At 53.9% G+C, this 19887-nt stretch overlaps 1 protein-coding gene across 2 annotated transcripts; it reads left to right on the plus strand.

Annotated features, from left to right (window-relative positions):
• Positions 3067–16156, plus strand: RAPGEFL1 (Rap guanine nucleotide exchange factor like 1). 2 transcript variants are annotated; one of them, XM_018065024.1, is made up of 15 exons: positions 3067–3982; positions 6834–6912; positions 7836–7971; positions 8198–8295; positions 9915–10027; positions 10241–10408; positions 11135–11247; positions 11348–11470; positions 11999–12177; positions 12319–12409; positions 12980–13030; positions 13378–13465; positions 14268–14332; positions 14659–14713; positions 14960–16156. In XM_018065024.1, the coding sequence occupies exons 1-15, from the start codon at positions 3463–3465 to the stop codon at positions 15082–15084; spliced, it is 2004 nt and encodes a 667-aa protein (XP_017920513.1). In that variant the 5' UTR covers positions 3067–3462; the 3' UTR covers positions 15085–16156. The 2 variants fall into 2 exon arrangements, with proteins under 2 accessions (XP_017920513.1, XP_017920514.1); XM_018065025.1 differs by having other exon boundaries at positions 3068–3982; positions 11150–11247.

Consider the following 19887-nt stretch of genomic DNA (forward strand, 5'->3'; position numbering starts at 1 on the left):
GGATAAGGGGGAAGTGTAAAGTAGCTGTCCTCTTACGGAAATTTGCACTGGCATGAAACATCAAGGACCACAGTCTGAGAGGCTCGTATCAGTCTTAGTGCAATTAAAGAAGAGGGGACACTCCAGTATTCTTGCCTGAGAAATGTCATGGACAGAGGAGTCTGGCGGGCTACAGTCCATGGCATCGCTGAGTTGGACACAACTTAGAACAACAACACACAATCCAGCAGATTGTGATTTGGGGAAATCTTGATGGAAATGTGGCATAAAATGAAGAGTGAAGTGACCTAGCAATATGGAATACAGAATTTTGTAAGAAATTAAAATTTATGTATAGAATAATTAATAGTTGCATATATTCAAAGTCTGGCTAAAGGAAAAAAAGAGATCGAAAGACCAGCTCTGGCTTATGCTGCCAGTTAGCTAGGCCACTGGGTAGCTAGCTTTGAGTTGACTTGCTTCCTCCTCCAGATCCTGGTGGTGTGGAAGTTTACTACAAAGGCTGTCCCTGGTGTGGGGCAGCAATTGAGTTCAGTGTGGAGCTGGCAGCAGCTGTCCTTGAGTCCCACAGATCTTTGTGGTATATCTTCAAATGACAGTTGGGACTCCCTCCTATGCCCCTTGCTGCTGCTGCCACAGCCAGAGAACCATTTACTCTTCTGACCCTCACCCCAGATTTCTCTTTGAGTCATGTCAGTTAACTTCCCTTCTCCCCTGCAGAGTGATGGGTAACTATGGGCCTGATCTCGTGGGGTCATACAAAGAATGCCAGCCAGCCTTGGAGGTGGGTCACTGGCAGGAGGAATAACCGTGTTTAGATACTTCCCCCTCACCCTTGCCTCTTGATTCTCCAGTCCTGCAGTTAGATCCCATTGCTCTCTCTGTTGCCCTGGTAACCAGCTCAGCAAGAAGAAACTCAAGCTCAGCAAAGCCCCTAGGTTCTCTGCCCTCCCAGCCTGCCTCTCAGTGGGCAGAAAGAAGGCAACTGTTAGGGGCAGACAGATCAGCCTTAGGTAGTCCTGCTCTATCCCCTTCCAGAAGTCCATGGACTGGGTGCTTAAACTTTTTGGCCCCATTCTCCTCACAGGTATTAATCACACCGCCCTCTTTCCCTGTTTCTTCCATCATAGAGTGTAGATGCCTTGACAACCATCTTCCCCATGAGGTCAGCACGTGGGCCTTATGGGAGACTCAGAACAGCAAAGGACTTAGAATTCCAAAGTTGTCTCCCAGCATCAGTAGCCCACTTCGGTTGGGTTGTCCCTCTAGGGCAATAATTCTCAATCCTGGCTACACAAATCATTTGAGGATCCTTAAAACAAAAAAAAATACCATAAACCTTGGCCCTACCTCAGCAATCTGATTTAATTAATTAGAAGTGTGGCCGGGGCAACATTATTTTTGAAAAGTTCCTTGGATTACAATGTGCAACTGGGGCAAGAACCAGTGCTGTTCCAGGAGCACCATAACTTGATGCTGGTTTTCCTCTCTGATTCAAGATCTTGAACTTAGTCTATGCCTGATGCCCTTGAGTAGTTGGAGGGTGCTGAGGTCCTGTTCCCCAATTCCAATTTCCAGGAATCTCTTTGACCCTTGTATTTGCAGCCCCAACACGCTCCACACTCCCCAATTCTTCCCCCTTCCTAAATGACAGTCCCAAATCCTGCCCAGAGAGGACGTTACCAAGGCAACCAGCTTAATCTGGTAACTGTGGCATGTGCTGGGAGTGGAGCCCTCCTCTCTTCTTACTCAGTTCATGAAATGCCTGGGGAGCTCCAAGCCACTCCAGCCAGCTTCCCCTCTTGACCCCAGGGACATCAGGGTATCCAGTGAAGAGAGTATCAGGAAACTGATACTTGGATCTCTATTCTAGCTTGTCAGCCAAAATTGTGTTCTCTCCTTTTTTACTGTTCCTTTTTGCAAATCCACAAACAGATGGGTGTGCAAAGCTTTAATTCTGTGAACACATGTTCTTGTACACATCGGACCAGATAAGCACACATGGTGACACGTGTAGTACACACCCTGTTCAGTTCTGCCACCACTCCAGGCTTTCGCATTCCTTCTCTGCATGGCCCATGCACAGTAAACAGAGGTGGGGCATTGTCCAAGGAGCCTCAACCCACATGTTTCCTGGTGCCACTGCCCCACCTTGTTACTTTACCCTTGACGTGATTACCATGAGCGTGTCTCCATACCCGCCTCTACCTGGGACAGTCTATCCTTAGTGACAGAATGCTTTGGGCATAGGCATCAGAAATAAGGATCATCTGGAGTGCATATTTGGGACCGCTTTCCCCACTCCATGGCTATGTCACCTCTGGAGGGTCTCTCTATGCCTGATGGTGTTGGTTGGCAGTTCTAGAGCTTGTCACCCATCTCCAGGGCTCTGCTTCCTCCTGCTGCCAGCAGGTGAGGGTGCCCTTGCGCTCCTGGTCTCGCTCTCCCTCTGCCTACCATCTCTTCTCCTCACCCTAATTAGACTTGCCACAACCTGCTACTCTCTGCTTGGCTTCTACCTGCCTGCCAGTACCTGCCTGTCACAGGCCAGGCCCTCACCATCTATTGTGCCCTACCAGAAAGGGCAGATGGTTGGTGCACCCCCCCCGCCCCCCTCCCCCATTCCAATGCCATTTCACTCGAGGCCTCCCCAGCCCTTTTTACAGAAAGAAGATAAAGACCACATACTCCACTGAGTAGGGCAACAGAGGGCACAATCGAGATCGAGAGTTATGGACACCCAATCAGCATTTTTTTAGGCCTCCCTCACTTGAATACAGGCAGGTCCATCAAGGTGTGCAGCCTGATTTTTTGCAGTGATACCAAGAGTCCTCTTAAGCCTCGAGCCAGGAAGCTCCCTCTCCACTGGTAAATGACTCCCTCACCCTTGCCATTAATGTCTGCGTCTACTCCGAACCCAATCCCATTCAGCCCCTTACTGTTTTCCCTCACCGTCAGCCCCAGCGCCCAAGTTCAAGCCTCGCGCGGCCCAGGTGGGCGGGCCCATGAAGGGTAGGGGCGGGGACTGGGCGGGGACTGGAGGAGGGGGCGCGGTCTCAGTTCTGCCACCTTCCCCCCGGCCAGGAGCGCAGCCGCCGCCGCCGCCGCCGCGTCCTCACAGCCTTGCGCTCCGCCCGCTGCCTCTGCCGCCGCAGCCCGGCCCAGGAGCGCAGATCCTTTGGGCACCGGCCCCGCAGCCTGCCCACCCTTTGGGCCGCGTGCGCTGCAGCCGGCATGGGGGGCCACTGAGAGCCGGCACTCCTTCCCTCTGGTACCTCCCCCGGCCACTGGCCACTGGACTCCGGCCAGCGAGCCTCGGGCACCTCTGGCCCCAGTCCGGAGCCTGGCACGGCCCTCAGCTCTGCCCCTCCGGCTCTGAGCATCGTGTCCCTGCCCCCCCCGCCCGTGCCTGGGACACCTGGGTCCCCCGGCGGCCCTGAGGAGAGGGGCGGGGGGGGGGTTATGAAGCCGCTGGAGAAATTTCTGAAGAAGCAGACGTCGCAGCTGGCGGGGCGAACGGTGGCGGGAGGTCCCGGCGGGGGTCCGGGGAGCTGCGGCGGGCCTGGAGGGGGTGGGGGACCTGGCGGGGGCGGCGGTCCAGCCGGGGGACCGCGGCCGCTGCAGCGGCGTCAGAGCGTGTCTCGCCTGCTGCTCCCAGCTTTCCTCCGGGAGCCCCCCGCCGAGCCGGGGCTGGAGCCGCCCCCAGAGGAGGACGGAGGAGAGCCGGCGGGGGTCGCGGAAGAGCTCGGCAGCGGAGGGCCCTGTTGGCTGCAGCTGGAGGAGGTCCCGGGGCCCGGGCCGCTCGGGGGAGGGGGACCCCTGCGTTCCCCTTCCTCGTACTCCTCAGACGAGCTGTCCCCCGGCGAGCCTCTGACTCCTCCACCCTGGGCCCCTCTGGGCGCCCCCGAGCGGCCGGAGCATCTTCTGAACTGGGTTCTGGAGCGGCTGGCCGGAGGGGCCACCAGGGACAGCGCCGCTTCAGGTAAGGAGTGGGCTGGCTCATCCATCCCAGAGTAGGGTTTGCCCCTCCCCCACCCGGGTCCTCTTGCTTGCCCTTGGACGTTGAGGGTGGCCCCGTGCGGGAGCCTTGGTGTGGGGTTGAGTGGCCGGTTGAAGTGGGGTAGGGGTCTATGGGAGGGACAGAGCTTTCTGCAGCAGAGAAGTGACAGTGCCACCTTCCTCTGTGTAGCAGCCTCACCCACGCCTGGAGAAGAAGCTGAACCCCTTTTCCTCATTGAGCCTCCCTTCCTCTCCCCTGGACATTTCATCCAGACCCTATGGGTCCCCAGTGTTGACTACCTCCTTCTGTGGCTGAGAATTAGACTTGACACACTAAGATGGAAGCTGCCCAGACCAGTCAGTGCAGCCCTCTAGAGGTGGCCAAGCCCCAAAAGACCTTCTAGGAGTCCCGGGTTCTCTTTAGAAGGCCCAGAGCAGAGGGCTGGCCCACTTGGCGGGGCAGCACCAGACAGGCACACAGCGGCCCAAGCTGCCTTTAGGCTCTGGCAAAGGGATGCATTGTCCCTAGCAGCTTGGGGGTGGGGGGGCGTGTGTGGAGAGAGGTATTCTAGTTGGGGGCGGATTCAGAAGGTGTCTGGTGGCTGGGCAGACCTCAGGCCCTGCAGCATACAGGGGGGTCTGAACCTCTCCAGCTCCCGCCCTTCCGGCGGCAGGCCTCAGCACAGGGCCTCTTTAAAAATAACCACACCCTGAGAGGCTTATTCCCTAAATGATGAAGCTATTTTGCCACTCCCCACCAGCACCCCTGCTAAGGACATTTTGAGGAAACTGAGGCCCCAGATTGGTGGTAAGCGGCTGAAGTAAAAGACCAAGGGTCTTCAGGGCTAATTGTCAGCATTTCACTAACACCCAGTGGGGTCTGAGGATTGGGAGCCCAGGCTGAGGGCTTACAGATGGGGGTTTCACGCATTGCTCCCAGACCTTTGCAGGTAGCCCTAACCCAGGTGTGCGGAATGGGGCTCCACTCCCCTAGATTTTTCTCAAGACCCAAGTACTCTCTTTGGCTCAGGTTGCAGTTGCCCTGGGGAGCTGACACCTTTTGGATTTAATTAGAAAAATATCAGACACACACAGCTCTCTTAACCATAACTTCCCGCCTACACTACACACACTGTGTCTCTATGACACATTCCCTGGGGAGGCTGTGCATTGGACCAGAGCCTGCCTAGGAAGAGACAGACACCAAACTGTAGCCCCTATGGCACCATTTCCCCCACTCTGCCCCATGGTCTTCTTCCTTTGCTCTGTTTATCTTTCCTGTGAGATAAAGAGTAGAGGGAAGGACTGGGGACATCCCTAGTCCTCGTCCCCATCCCTGGGGCTGAGGATCAGGGCTGGGGTGGCTCTCTGACTCACTTTAAAGACTGGGCAGAGAGAAAAAGGGAGAAACTGTCTTTCCCCTTTTGCCAGGGCCTGGTGCCACAGATGCTGCTTAGTAGCCCCTGAAGAAGGACTCTTGAACTGACTGTCACTGTATTACCTGGACTGGCAGGCTGGATCTCCAGAGTAACTTGTTTGGGGGAACCCCAAAGCAGTCCCAGAATAGATGAGAATCAAGCTTAACTTGCCACTCTGATATTCTCCAATATAACCAATATTCTTAAGCAATCTCAGTTCCCTCCCAGGGTGTGTGGGCGGGGGAGACTTGCACAAGCTACCCCAAACAAGCCAAAGCAGCCCCCCACTGCCCACTGTACTTCACTCTGACACTCTGCTTGCCTCAAGCACAGTGAGAAAAGAACAGAAACGCAGGAGTCAGGGTTCTTACTCCAGCTCCAGGCAAGTTCCTCTCAGCTCTGGGCCTTGGTTTCTCATTTGTGAAATGAAATCATTGAAGTTGAGGATCTCATGTTGATTCACCCGCTTCACTTTCATGGCTAGAATTGGAGGCCAGGGGATGGTGACCCAAGGGCCATCAGAAGCCTTGGGGCAGTACCTGGGGACCTGGCCCTAACCTGTTCTGATGAGGACACCTGGCTCCCTCCCCGTGCCCTGCCTGTCTGTGTGTGCCAGGCTGCCCTGCCCCACCCCAGGGCTGGCTGCAAGTCAGGGCGACCTTGTACCTGGCTGACTGGCTGAGCCAGGCCCAGATGGGGGTGTGGAGGGGGAAAGGGTGGTGTGAGGAGCCACTCCCCTCCACCCTTGCATCATTAACTCTTCCATCCCTGGGCAGCTGGAGGACATAAGCTTTCTATTTAAAGGCTTTGGGATCAAAGAGATGGCAGTCGTCCCTCTCCCTTTTAATGGGGCTGGTTCTCACCTGCCTAGTTGGAACTCAAAACTCTTAGGTAGGGAGTGGGGAGGGGAGGAGGGACATACACACACACACACACACACACACACACACACACACACACACACGCTGCCGCTGACCCTACCTCTGTGCTTAGAAGTTCTCTTGGCCTAGAGACACTTATAGGGGCCTACCTCTCTTCCCTGCCCCCCTTCCCGGACAGATCTCAAGCTTGGCGTATTAAGTGACCCGCTACCCACGCACACTGGAGAAAAGTGGGCGTGGCCATCGGAGGGCGCCCCCTCCTTCCCTCCAGTTGCCTCAGCAGCTGCCAACCCCACCCCCGCAGCGGCTGCCCAGAACCTTCACGTGTGTGTGTGTGTGTGTGTGTGTGTGTGTGTGTGTGTGTGTGTGTGTGTATGTATGGTGGGGCATGTGCAGAGCATGACTGGGCAAGTGGCTGAGGCTTCAGCCCAGCTAAAGAGAATTTGCCCTTGAGGCAAGAGAGGGGGCGTGGTGAGCGTCCAACCAGGTCCTGGAAGTGCCCTCCTGACATCAGTGGTGGCGACTGCTCTTACAGATACCCTGCTGGATGACATCGTCCTCACTCATTCGCTCTTCCTTCCCACGGAGAAATTTCTGCAGGAGCTGCACCAGTAATATCCTTTTGTGAAGCTTGCAAAAGGGGAGGTCAGGAGGGAGCCACTACCTGCATCCCACATGCCATGGGATGTGAGGGGCTAAGCTCTTCCCAAGAAAACACACCTGGGTTTCAATCCCAGGTTCTTCACTCACCAACTGTGTGACCTCGGAAAGATCACCTGACTTCCTGGGGCCTCAGTTTCCCCTTCTGTAAAACAGGGCTAAACAGTACCTGCCCCTGGGGCTGCTGTGGAGACCATTCTGGCAGTAGAGGTAGGAGTGCTTGGAGACTGCAGAGCCCTGTATGGATGTAAGGTGTTATTATTCTATTAAGAGCGCCTCTCTCCCCACTGAATTATTGCTCTAAACATCCGGTCGCCCAGCGAGTTATTACAGGGTCTGATGTAAACATCAGGTCATGGCTGTGCTTTCATAGGGTCACTAGAGACAAGTCACTGACTGGGCTATTCATAGGGCCTCTCACCAAGTTATTCTAGGACCTAATTGTAAATGGCAGGCCCGTGAATAGAATATCATAGGTTCTCTTTGAAACACCAGGCCTTACACAGAGAGATGGTCAGGTTTGTGGTTAGCACCATCAGCCTTTATCAGCCTACTGTGAGCTCTGGGCTGTGGGCTGATCAGGGGTTGGGTGGGTCCAGGCGGAGTAGCTTCTAGTGAATTTCTTCAGGTGAAATTCAAACAGGCAAGAGCTGCATGTGGTCAAGTGGGTGCCATCCCTACCTACTCTGGCAAAAACCTGGGCTGGGGCATGAGGGGTCCTGGTTCCAGGGAACTTCAGAGCCCCTTTCTCTCTGGCCCCAAACCTAGAGAATTTTTAGGGCTGGCCTTGGCTCCCATTGCAAAGCCTTGCCTTCCATACCCCTTACCAGTGTCCTCAAGTCTGCCTGCCAGGGCTTTTTCTTAACTTAGGGGTCAGCTTTGTTTGGGCAGGAGGCATGGAAGGCCCTGACGGGCTGGGCCGGAAGCAGGCCTGTCTAGCCATGCTCCTTCACTTCTTGGACACCTACCAGGGGCTGCTGCAGGAGGAAGAGGGGGCTGGCCGCATCATCAAGGTGGGCCTGGGATGAGAAGGTGGGTGACCAGGCTGTTTGCTCTGGAAGGGGCCCTTTTGAAGGAACCATACTTCTCAAGCTGGGTACCTGGAAGAAAAGAGGCCAGCAAGTCCTAGCTTACAGGATTCTTCTGTGCTTGAAGGCATGGAGGCCCTGCCCTGCCTTTGCAGAGAGTGATGCTGGGATGAGACCTCTGCCCTCACCTTCTTTCTCCTTGTCTCTGCAGGACCTGTACCTGCTGATTATGAAGGATGAGTCTCTTTACCAGGACCTCCGAGAGGACACACTGAGGCTGCACCAGCTTGTGGAAACAGTGGAGCTAAAGTGAGGGGAATGGGCTCGGGGAGGGGCCAGGAAAGAAGTCCCCCTTGTTCCTCAATTAGAGGGCTGGGTGCCTCTGGCCTTTGGACTCCAAGATGCCTTGATTTCAGTCCCTTTCTCTTACTGGAGAGGAGCACAAAGCATTGTTTCCAGTCATTTTGGGGATCCATTCTCCCATCCACTTACTTGTCCGTCCAGTGGTGTACTGATAAATATTGAACAACCAGCACTCCAGGAAAAAGAGCCCTGACTTGTAGCTTTTGCTGATTCCCATGGTGTAAATTCGCTCACCATGGTTAATTTCAAGCTCCCAGCATGATGTCACTGAATGTGAAGTTGGGAAGAGATGTGCAGCAGCAGGTCATTGTGTAGTACCTTTACCATACAAATCCAACAGACACAAATAGCCTGAAGAGCACAGAGAACGTGGTGAAACAGTTAGGAAATGACATTTTCTGTATTATAATAATTTGGCTATAAGTTTATAAAATATATATATGTTTATATACAATTATCTATTATAATTAATTTTTTAATGGCTGTGTTTAAAACCAGTTGGCAAAATTTAACAGTCTGCCTTCACGAGCCATTGTGAGCTGACTTCAAGACACCACTGTGTCCATCTGTCCATCTTTTCAGCCCTTTCAGTTTCTCCATCCCACTGTCATAACCCTCATTTAGGCTTCAGTATCTCTCACCTGGATTATAGCCACAGCCTCCGATCCACGGCTTTAGCTTGTGGTTTTGTGTCTTATGCTGATGCCAGAGAGATCTTTCAAATTTGACAACCTTGTGCTTCTGTTCCCAAAATATCCATGCCCCCCCCTACAACATCCTAGCCCCTCTCTCTGTCTGCCTTCTGCTGATCCTTCCTTTCACATCTCCCACATCCCCCCTTACGCATGACACTCCCTATACACCCACCAATTCCATGAACACCTGTGTGTTCTCAACTTCCTGCTATCACTTATATGGTCCACCCCAGAGTGCCCTCCTCCCACCTCCTTCTCTTCCTGTTGTCCTTCAAGGTCCAGGTCAAATGCCATCTTCTCAGTTAAAGCATCTTTTGGCGGTAGCTGTCCCCCCGCCCCCCGCCTCCCTGTACCAACAAAACTCTTCTTGTGCCCTTATTATATCATCTAACACCTCCTGTCTGGTGTGAGAAGTAGCTGTACGCAAGTCTGTCTCCCTCCCAGACTGTGAAGTTTTTGTCAGTAAAATTCAGCAAACAGCTGATGACCTACACTTGCCATGTACCAGGCAGCGTGCTAGGCCTGGAGGTTGAAAATAAAATTCAGTTAGCTCTCAATCTTGTAGAAGAGATAAAACACGAAGGTAAACACATATTAGCCCAATGTCCTACAGCCATTGAGACAAAAAGGTGACCTCTGCTGGTGGGTGGGGTGGACAGAGAAGAATTCAGGAGGAGGTGGCGTTTGATTCGGTCATTCGGACAGCTGTCCTCTGCTGGCCGTGGTCCTGTCTTCTGACCTCCTTCACCACTCTCCGAACCTGATGCTGGGGCATCCTTGACCCGGTTCTGACATCCTTGCTTGATGCTGCCTGCCTGGCATGCAGGATGCCTGGCTGGGCTCTCTGATGCCCAGTGGTGTCCACACCAGGATCCCGGAGGAGAGCCAGCCGCCCAGCAAGCAGGTAAAGCCACTCTTCCGCCACTTCCGTCGGATAGACTCCTGTCTGCAGACCCGCGTGGCTTTCCGGGGTTCCGATGAGAGTGAGTGTTCTGGGGGCTCTGAGGGGTCTCCGGATCGCGGGCGCCCTCTGTGGGGTTTCCTTCTGTCTCAGAACCAGTCCTTTTCACATCTTTTTCAGAGGCCAACCCATTTAAGATTGCAGTGGGGTGGGGAACAGAGGTGCTCGGGCGGGGGCTGTGCTGATGCTGCCCTTCTGCCCGCTGGTGAAAAGCCACCTTCCGGTCTCTGTCTAGTCTTCTGCCGGGTCTACATGCTTGATCACTCTTACGTGACCATACGCAGCCGCCTCTCAGCATCTGTGCAGGACATTCTGGGCTCTGTGACGGAGAAATTGCAGTACTCAGAGGAGCCTGCGGGGCGTGAGGATTCCCTCATCCTGGTTGCTGTGGCCTCCTCAGGAGGTGAGGGTCAGAAAGAGCTGGGCTGGTGAGGTGGTGGGGCGTGGGCGGGGGAGTGGTAGGACAAGGAGAGAAACTCAAGCCCAATGGCCCGGGGGCAGAAGTAACAGCTGAATTCTAGGCCCTGGCTGCTACTCTAAGTGTGACCCTAGGACCAGCCACAGGAGCATTACCTGGGAGCTTGCTAAAAAGTATCTCAGGCCCACCCTAGACCTGCAGAGTCAGAATGTGTTTTAATAAGATCCCCAGGTGATATCTATGCACATTAAAGTTGGGGACACAGTGGTCCAGGACACTTGGATGCTGCTCTGGGTGCTTGCCTCTTACTCACCTAGGGATCTGGTCCTCTAACCTCCTCAAGCATCTACAGATGCTACATTCTTGAGACCAAAGACACAGTATGGGCCTCCAATCCCAGTAGGAAGGGCAAAAATCCCTGCAGTGTGGTTATAGCCTTATTTTCCTCTAAGACAGAAAAAAAAAAATCTTGTTTTCTCAGTGTCACTGCGATGATAGAATAAGAGAAGAGCTAAAAAGAATGTTAGGAGTCAAAAGGAGGTTGTAAATGCAAGACAATCCATTTTTTGAAAACTGTCGTTTAAATACAGCATAGGCCAGTGATGACAAGTCCCGTTAGTCTAGAGTACATCTGTGCAGGGTTGGGAGTGTTGGGATGGGGCAGTGGCTGGGGGATGCGAGGGTGCAGGGGTCGATGCTAAGGCAAAGCAGCTCGTTCTCCTGCAGAGAAGGTCCTTCTCCAGCCGACTGAAGACTGCGTCTTCACCACACTGGGCATCAACAGCCACCTGTTTGCTTGCACCCGAGACAGCTTTGAGGCCCTGGTAAGAACTCCTTCATAAGCCTTGGCTGGTAGCGGAGGCTGAGAGGGGCTGGGGCAGAAATTCACAAGCCCAGCCCCTGTGCCCCTGCCTGCCCCACCAGGTGCCCCTTCCTGAGGAGATCCAGGTCTCCCCTGGAGACACGGAGATCCATCGCGGGGAGCCTGAGGACGTGGCCAACCACCTTACCGCTTTCCACTGGGAGCTGTTCCGCTGTGTGCACGAGGTGGGGACTGAGGCTGCAGCTGGGTTGGGGGCCTGCAGAGAGGCAGCACTCCGGGCTGAAAGTTCTGCTTAGGACGCTCCGCGTCCTTGCAGCATGCCCTGGGACAGTGTGCCGCCAGAACCTCTCTAAGCCTTTGTCCCCGAACCTGGGGAAAAAAAGAAGAAAGAGAGGACCATCCCCTGCCCCCCATCAGGGTGGTTCAGGATCCAAGTGGCGCTTATACAGAACCTGACCCACAGTTAGTATTTGTAAAATATTCACTATTAAAGAAAAGGCAGCGACAGTAAGGTCGATCAGATGGTTCAAGCGCTTGGCAGCGTGTAAGCTTTCAGTAGATGGTAGAGTATTATTAATGTTGGTTGTTTCCCCTCCCCCTCGTTGCATCCTGTCCTGTCCCCGCTTTTTCTATTTTCCACCCCTCCCGCCCCCGCCCTCCTGCCTGTCCTGGCTCCCTGCCTCCCACTGTCATCTCCCCGTCCCCCGCCTCCATCCGACGCCATGGCGCCCCCTCCGCCGCCCCGGCTTCAGCTGGAGTTCGTGGACTACGTGTTCCACGGGGAGCGCGGCCGCCGGGAGACGGCCAACCTCGAGCTGCTGCTGCAGCGCTGCAGCGAGGTTACCCACTGGGTGGCCACCGAGGTGCTGCTCTGCGAGGCCCCGGGCAAGCGCGCGCAGCTGCTCAAGAAGTTCATCAAGATCGCGGCCATGTGAGTGCGGCCAGCCGCGGAGGGGGAATCCCTGGCCTCCCGCCCGCCCCTCACTGACCCCGCCTCCCCTCCCGCTGACCCCGCCTCCCCTCCCGCTGACCCCGCCTCCCGCCCCGCTGACCCCGCCTCCCGCCCCCGCAGCTGCAAGCAGAACCAGGATCTGCTGTCCTTCTACGCCGTGGTTATGGGGCTGGACAACGCCGCCGTCAGCCGCCTGAGGCTCACCTGGGAGGTGAGGTGACCGCCTCCTCGCCTCCCCACTGGGCCGGCCCACCTCGGGGATCTTGACCTCCACACACAGTCTTGACATCCCTGGGCTCACCCCAGAGATCTTTCCCGGGACGGCTGCTCACCTCTGGGGAGCTTTTGTGAGGACTGGAAGGAGGCGCCTCCTTCTGGCGACTACAGCTCCGGGGCACCGGGCAGGGCTAAAGGGCCGGGTACCGGTGCACATCAGTGAAGGCGAATCCGCGCCTGACCGCGGGGTGGTGGGTTGGGGGCAGGCAGCCCGGCCCAGGTCGCAGAATGGGCTCTGGGATTTCAGCCCGCACCCAGGGAGGCTTTGTGCGTGGCTCAGGCATCAGCAGTGGTCTCCATTTCGCCAGAAGAGATCATTCCTCTGGGCCGCTGCCAGCGCCCCAGACCTAGCCCAAGGCTGGGTCTACTTCCCCACCCCATAGGCTTCCCAGCCCCCTGTCAGGCACTCCGGCCCTTTCCCCCTCTAACACCTGGGGGTTAGTCAGGCGGGCCTATGAAACCCAAGGAGCTCCAGAATCTGACATCTCCTTCCTTCAACCTGCAGAAGCTGCCAGGGAAATTCAAGAACTTGTTCCGCAAATTCGAGAACCTGACGGTGAGTGGCTTTGGCTCTTTTATCTGCCGCTGGACTGGCACCCCAGAGACTCAGTGCCTGCAAACCTTTCACCTCCAGCTTCCCTTTCAAGGTTTTCTGTGTCTGGGAGCCCCCCTCCCCACCCTCCCTCCTCCAGCCTACCACGCTGGGAGGGAAGCTGGGAGGGTTGTAGCTTTGTTTTCCCCAGAGAAGAGGATACAGCAGTGAAGTCCCCACTTAAATACCCAAACACACCCCTGTCTGTTTGGAGATATTTGTAGGGAAGGGGCTGGGGGAGGGGAGAGGGGGACAACTTTAGGGTACACTGGGCCTATTTGTCACTTTTTCCCTCTGTTGTGGAACCCTAGGACCCCTGCAGGAACCACAAAAGCTACCGGGAAGTGATCTCCAAGATGAAACCCCCTGTGATTCCTTTCGTGCCTCTGATCCTCAAAGGTGAGAGTGGCTTCTAAGCTATGTTCCTCTCCACACATTCCATGCCCCGTTCAGGCCCTCAATCCCCTCTCAATTCAGCTCTGTGTGTGGCCACATAGAGAGAAGCCCCCAGGTTGAATGTGGTTTGGGGAAGGGGAAGGGCCCTTTGGACCTCCTCTCCCTTTTTTGTAAACTTTTATTTGCATCTGTGGGTGTGAGATCTATTCTCCAGCCATAACTTTGTATTTCTTCAGTTTTTTTCTGGGGTGTCTTTTTGTTCTGTGCAGCCTCCTCTCTGGTTCAGGAACAGTCTGTTCTTTTTCAATAAGGATCATCTCCATGTGGCAGGGAGGGTTCACGTATGGGTTGATCTGATCATGAGCTCTGTAAGACCCGCCAGCATCTTGGGGGCTTTGTTACTGGGGTGTGCTCAGTGAGCAGGGAATCTGCCTCTCTGCCCTTAAGTTCAGCATTACTCTCTGCATTTTTGAGCATGTGCAGTAAAAATTCAGCATTCTTTGGACCACCAACCCTGAGTCTGTTTGGTTACCAGCTCCACCACTGTAACGACTGGATGGCATGCGTTGGTTCTGTAAAGTGACATCCTCCAGATACTGGGTGACTTTTTGGATATGCAGTCCCCTTAGTGGCCTCGGCAGTTTCACAAGTGTTCTTAAAGTGAACACAAAGATTTGAACCTCTTGATTTGCATGACTTTCTGGGGTCAAGTGAACAGCGAACCATTTTTACAGGTCTCCTCGGGTCGCTTCCAGGAAAAGTGGATCTCCCCCTCTTACCCCTTTGCTTCTCTCCCCATCCCTAGACCTGACTTTCCTGCACGAGGGAAGTAAGACCCTGGTAGATGGCTTGGTGAACATTGAGAAGCTGGTGAGTGACTCTGCCAACCCCAGTCCCATGAGTGGGGTGGCTGGTACCCTCCCCTGCTCTTGGCACACACACCCCTGAAGACAGCACCTTTCCGCATGGTGCCCAGCTTGCCCGGCAGACTCCTGACTGTCTCTCTGGTGGTGTCACTGTGGCAACCTGCCCATGGGTGCCAAAACTGACAGGCAGCTTGGGGCAGGGGCAGCTCTGCCTCTCCCTAACCTGGCCCCCTGTCACACCCCTTCTTTGGTCCAGTGGAGGAAGGGGAGCCTTGGGAGGGGAGCACCTTTCTGGGCCCTTTTCGGGACTCAGTTCTTATCATCTCCCAGCATTCAGTGGCCGAAAAAGTGAGGACAGTCCGCAAATACCGGAGCCGGCCCCTTTGTGAGTACTCGGGGTTTTGAGGGCGTTACAGGTGGAGATTTGACAGAGCAGGAGGGTTTCTGGGAGACTCCCGCACTCCAGTGTTTATTTCCTTAAACATCTCATTTCTCCATTCTCTCCCGGCCTTCCTGGGGGCCCTCCTGCCCACCAACCACCCCAGTCCACACCCTTCCTTCCCTCTGGCTGGTTGTGTGCAGGGGAAGAAGGGTACCCTGACCGCCTGCCTCCCTGTCCTCACATCCCCAGGCCTTGATATGGAGGCCTCCCCACATCACCTGCAGACCAAGGCCTACGTGCGCCAGTTCCAGGTCATCGACAATCAGAACCTCCTCTTCGAGCTCTCCTACAAGCTGGAGGCCAACAGTCAGTGAGAACTGAGGTTCTGGTCGGCCCCTCACCAGGGTCCTTGGGCACCTGGCACTCAAGCACTTTGCACAACTCCCTGCCCACACCTGACAGCTTTCTTCTGGAGCCGCTTCCTGCCCCACAGGAAGGAGTTGAATGGACTGAGCCCTGGACTCATAAGCCTGTTCTTCCTGCTGAAGTCCTCTCCCCCGTGCTCCTTCAAGCCCAAGCCACCCTCTGCTAGTTCCTGCCCTCCCAGGGGAAGCAGTGGGCAGATAGCTCCTTCCTTGGCCCCTCCCATCCAGGTCTGTTCCGGAGATGGAGTTTCCCATCTCCTCTACCCAAGCAGGCAGGAAGGCTTTGCCCACCCCCCGCCCCATCTCATCTCACAGAGCAGAGCTGTGGGAGGGATTGGCAGCCTTCCTCTCCACCACCTGCCTGGCTTCTGCCTGGCATCTGCCTGACTTCTTCTTGGTGAGGGCTGGGACCCCTAGATGCACCACCAGATGTGATATTGCCCTTGTGTCTGTCTGCGTGCGTGTGTGTGTGTGTATTTGCACGTGCGCGTGTGGCCCCTTTGAAGGAGTAGCGCTGCATCTGGCATTTGAGGGAAGGTGCTGTGTGTCCTGGGGAGGGGGTCCTTCTGTTTGGTGCTACCCTTGTCTGCTCTGCTCCCGGGACAGTATGGGGTGCTTTCCCTACCCCCACCACTCCCTGCCCAGCTCCTCCGCTGCCCTGCACACCCAGGCTTGTGGGTGAAGCTGCTCCGGAGGGCAGGGAGCAGGAGCAGACAGGAGGGTTACCATCAGCCCTTACAGGTCCCCCACTCAGGCCTCCTAAAGTTCCCTGGGTGGGCTCTGATGAGAGGGTAAAAGAAGCTCAGGGAAACAGAGGCCTAAGCTGCCTACAGGACCCTCCCTCCACATTGCAGTGGGGTGAGTCATGGTAGCAGGAGTTCAAGGTTGATTTCTGCCCATCCTCCTGATTTTAGGGTGTCTGAAGGCAATGGCAGCCCGCTCCAGTACTCTTGCCTGGGAAATCCCATGGGCGGAGGAGCCTGGTAGGCTGCAGTCCATGGGGTCGCTAAGAGTCGGACACGACTTCACTTTCACTTTCACTGTTCACTTTCACGCATTGGAGAAGGAAATGGCAACCCACTCCAGTGTTCTTGCCTGGAGAATCCCAGGGTCTGGGGAGCCTGGTGGGCTACCGTCTCTGGGGTCGCACAGAGTCGGACACGACTGAAGTGACTTAGCAGCAGCAGCACTGCTAAGAAGGGAGTTATCATCTCCCTTTGGCTCTTCTGCAAGGATGCCAGCACATGGTCTCATCCTCCTCCCTGTCTTGACTCCCCCCTTGGTCCTTCCCATCAGAGCTGGGTGGGGTGGACCCCTGTACTTGGGGCAGGCAGCCGCCCCCCCGCCCCGCCCCGACATGGGGCAGGGAACGGCAGAGACTGGAAAAGCAAAACTGGGCCCTGGCGATGCCTTTGTTACCTCTCAGTCTCCCCTCCCTCTCCCATCAGGGGCCTCCAGGGCTGAGGGTGCAAGACTCCCGGCAGCTACGGGGTGAGGTTTCCTGGCGCAGCCTCACCCTCCTTTCTGGCACTGCCTCTTTCCCTTCCGAAGAGGCAGCAGCAGCCCCAGCCAAAGCAGCTGCTGCTCCTGCTCTGAGAGTGTATATATTTTTTACCAAAAGCTCGGGAATTGTAAATTTATTTTTTAAAACTCAAGGAGAGAAAGAGCCTTGTATCATATGTAAACAGTGTATCATAGGTTGCATTGTACAGTCCCTTTTATACTGCGATCTGTCTTGTTCCTACCGCGAAAATATGTCTGTAGACTCCCCACGTCTCCACGTCCACAGGCGCTGTGTCCCACCCCCTCCATCCCTAGAGACAGTGACCTCTGTCTGTCCACTCTTCCCTGCTACTGCTGATGTGCGCTCCTGTCCCTGCAGCCACCCTTCCTCCTGATGCCTCTCAGCAGCCTTGTCACTCCAGTGCTCATAGTCCTCACCAAACCCTGGGCTCCCCCCCCCAGTCCAGTCTCGGCTGCTGCCCACCTCTGGCCTTGACCCCTGCCCTGCTGCCTCCCACAGGCCTCCCAGACCCCTTCCCATGCCCCACCAGAGTGAACCATGTGTGCTATACAGGCTCGGTTGTCATTGCAGAAACCTGCTGGAGTCAAAGCCGATAAAAGTCTATGAATCGACCCTCCTGCTGTTCTCCATTCTGTTTCTTTGAGGCTGGGGAAGGGCCAAAAGGAGAGAGAGGGAATCCATCTATCAGGACTCTGGGCTGGGCTGTTCTGGAGTGACTTTGAAAAACGTGGGTGAGAGGAAAAGCTGCTAGCTTCGGGAGCCACGCCGCCTAGTGCCTGGAACTTGCAAGAATGAATGTTTTAGCTCTTCTGTGTTTCAGGCGTGCCATGGATATGCGATCTTGGTTAATTCTAACACTGTGAGGTGGAGGATGGAAGCTGGACAGTCCCAGCAAAGTGTCCAAGTTACAGGGTGAATGAGGTGGCAGAACAGGGCCCCCAACCCAAATCTGTCCATTGCAGACAGCGTGCACATTCTCTGCTGCTACCCAGATGCATGCACTCTGCACGCAGTTACACTAAGATACACTAAGATGTGGGGCAACTAGAGCTCAGTGTTAGGCTCTGATGGGAGCCTGACCTCCAGGAAACATTGCGTACTCAGTCACATGTGAGCCCTTGACCTTCCCTCCTGCGTCAGTTATTCCCTCAGTCTCCTGCATCTCAGAAAATAGTCTTCTCATCCACCCAAGTTTTTGAGGCAGGAATCTAGGGCTCCACTCTTGATGATGCCCCTTTCCCTCATCCCTCACTCATCTCATCTGCCTGGCCCGGCATCTTCAATTGCAGAACACATCCTGGACTTCCCTCATGGTCCAGTGGTTAAGACTCGGCACTTCCAATGCAGGGGACATAGCTTCAGTGTCTGGTCAGGCAACTGAGATCCCACATGCCTTGCTGAAAACAAAAAACAAAGCAAAACAACCAAAACCAAATCCTGATCGGTCCACTTCTCCATTACCACCAGTCCAAACCACTTCCATGTCCTCCCTGGATGCTTGCGCTAGCCTTCTACCTGGGCTCTCAGCTTCTTCTCTCCAACCCGCTTCTAACCCCACCAGTTAGTTCCTCATACTGCAACCAGGGTACTTTTTTACAAACCTAAATCAGATAATGTATGGCTAAACTTAAAGAAGAGCTTCCCAGGTTGCACTAGTGGTAAAGAACCTGCCTGTGAATGCAGGAGACAAATGAGATGTGGGTCCGATCCCTGGGTCAGGAAGATCCCCTGGAGGAGGGCATGGCAACCCACTCCAGTACTCTTGCCTGGAGAATTCCATGAACAGAGGAGCCTGGCAGGCTACAGTCCATAGGGTCATCGCTAAGAGTCCACAATGAAGCAACTTAGCACACACACATGGAAGCTTAAAGAAAGTGGTGATACCAAGTATCAGTGAGGAAACAGAAACTAGGACTTTTATAAATTGTTGGTGGGAGTGTGAATTGGTAAACCCAGTTTGGAAAATTGTCTGGTCATATCTACTAAGACTAAATGTACTCTGTACCTGTGACCTAGCATTTCCACTCCTGGGTATATATATACCCAAGAAAATTTAGTGCCTGTGTCCACCAAAGAATATGCACAACAATGATCATAGCAGTTTTGTTCATGATAAAGAAATTGGAAAAAATCCAAGTGTCCTTCAACAGGTGAATGAACAAATTGATTGTATATTCTTATAATGGAATATTACATAGCAAAAGAAAGGAGCAAATGACTACTCCCCTCATGGGCTTCCCTCGTGGCTCAGCTGATAAAGAATCCACCCGCAGTGCGGGAGACCTGGGTTCAATCCCTGGGTTGGGAAGATCCCTTGGAGAAGGGAACGGCTACCTACTCCAGTATTCTAGCCTGGAGAACTCCATGGACTGTATAGTCCATGGGGTCGCAAAGAGTCGGACACGACTGAGCGACTTTCACTCACCTGTATAAATGAATCTCATAGATATAACAATGAGTAAACAAAGCCAGAAGTATAGACTACACACTGTACAATTCTGTTTAGAGAAGTTTAAAAACAGGCAAAATTATGGAAAGAGAAGTGAAAATAGTGGTTGCTTGTGGGATGGGAGAGAGTATTGAAGTTGTGTGGAGAAACCCTCTGTGGTGATAATAATGTTCTACATCTTTTTATTTAATTGAAGTACAGTTTATTTACAATGTTGTGTTTCAGGTGCAAAACAATGATTCAGTCTTATATAAAAATGTATATAACACACATATACACACATATTTTCTTTTATTATCTTCCTTTATAGGTTATTAAAGATATTGAATATAGGGGCCTTCCCTGGTGGTCCAGAGGTTAGGATTCCACCCTTCTATTGCAGGAGGCATAAGTTCCATCCTGGACAGGAAACCAAGATCTCCCACGTGTCATGATGTGGCCATAAAATTGAAATTAAAAAAATAGAAAGCTATTGAATATAGTTCCTTGTGCTATACAGTACACACTTGTTAATCTATTTTATATATAGTAGTGTGTGTCTGTTAATCCAAAACTCTTAATTTTTCTTCCCCCCCTTCCCCATTGGTAACCATAAGAGTCTGTGAGCCCGTTTCTGTCCCATAAATAAGTTCGTTTGTATCACTTGTTTTAGATTCCACATATAAGTGATATCATGTGATGTTTGTCTTTGGCTGGCTTACTTTACTGTGATAATATCAGGTCCATCCATGTTGCTACAAATAGTGTTTTTTTCCATTCTTTTCTATGACTAATATCC

This window comes from Capra hircus, chromosome 19 (assembly GCF_001704415.2).
Source record: "Capra hircus breed San Clemente chromosome 19, ASM170441v1, whole genome shotgun sequence".
Taxonomy (NCBI): Eukaryota; Metazoa; Chordata; class Mammalia; order Artiodactyla; family Bovidae; genus Capra; species Capra hircus.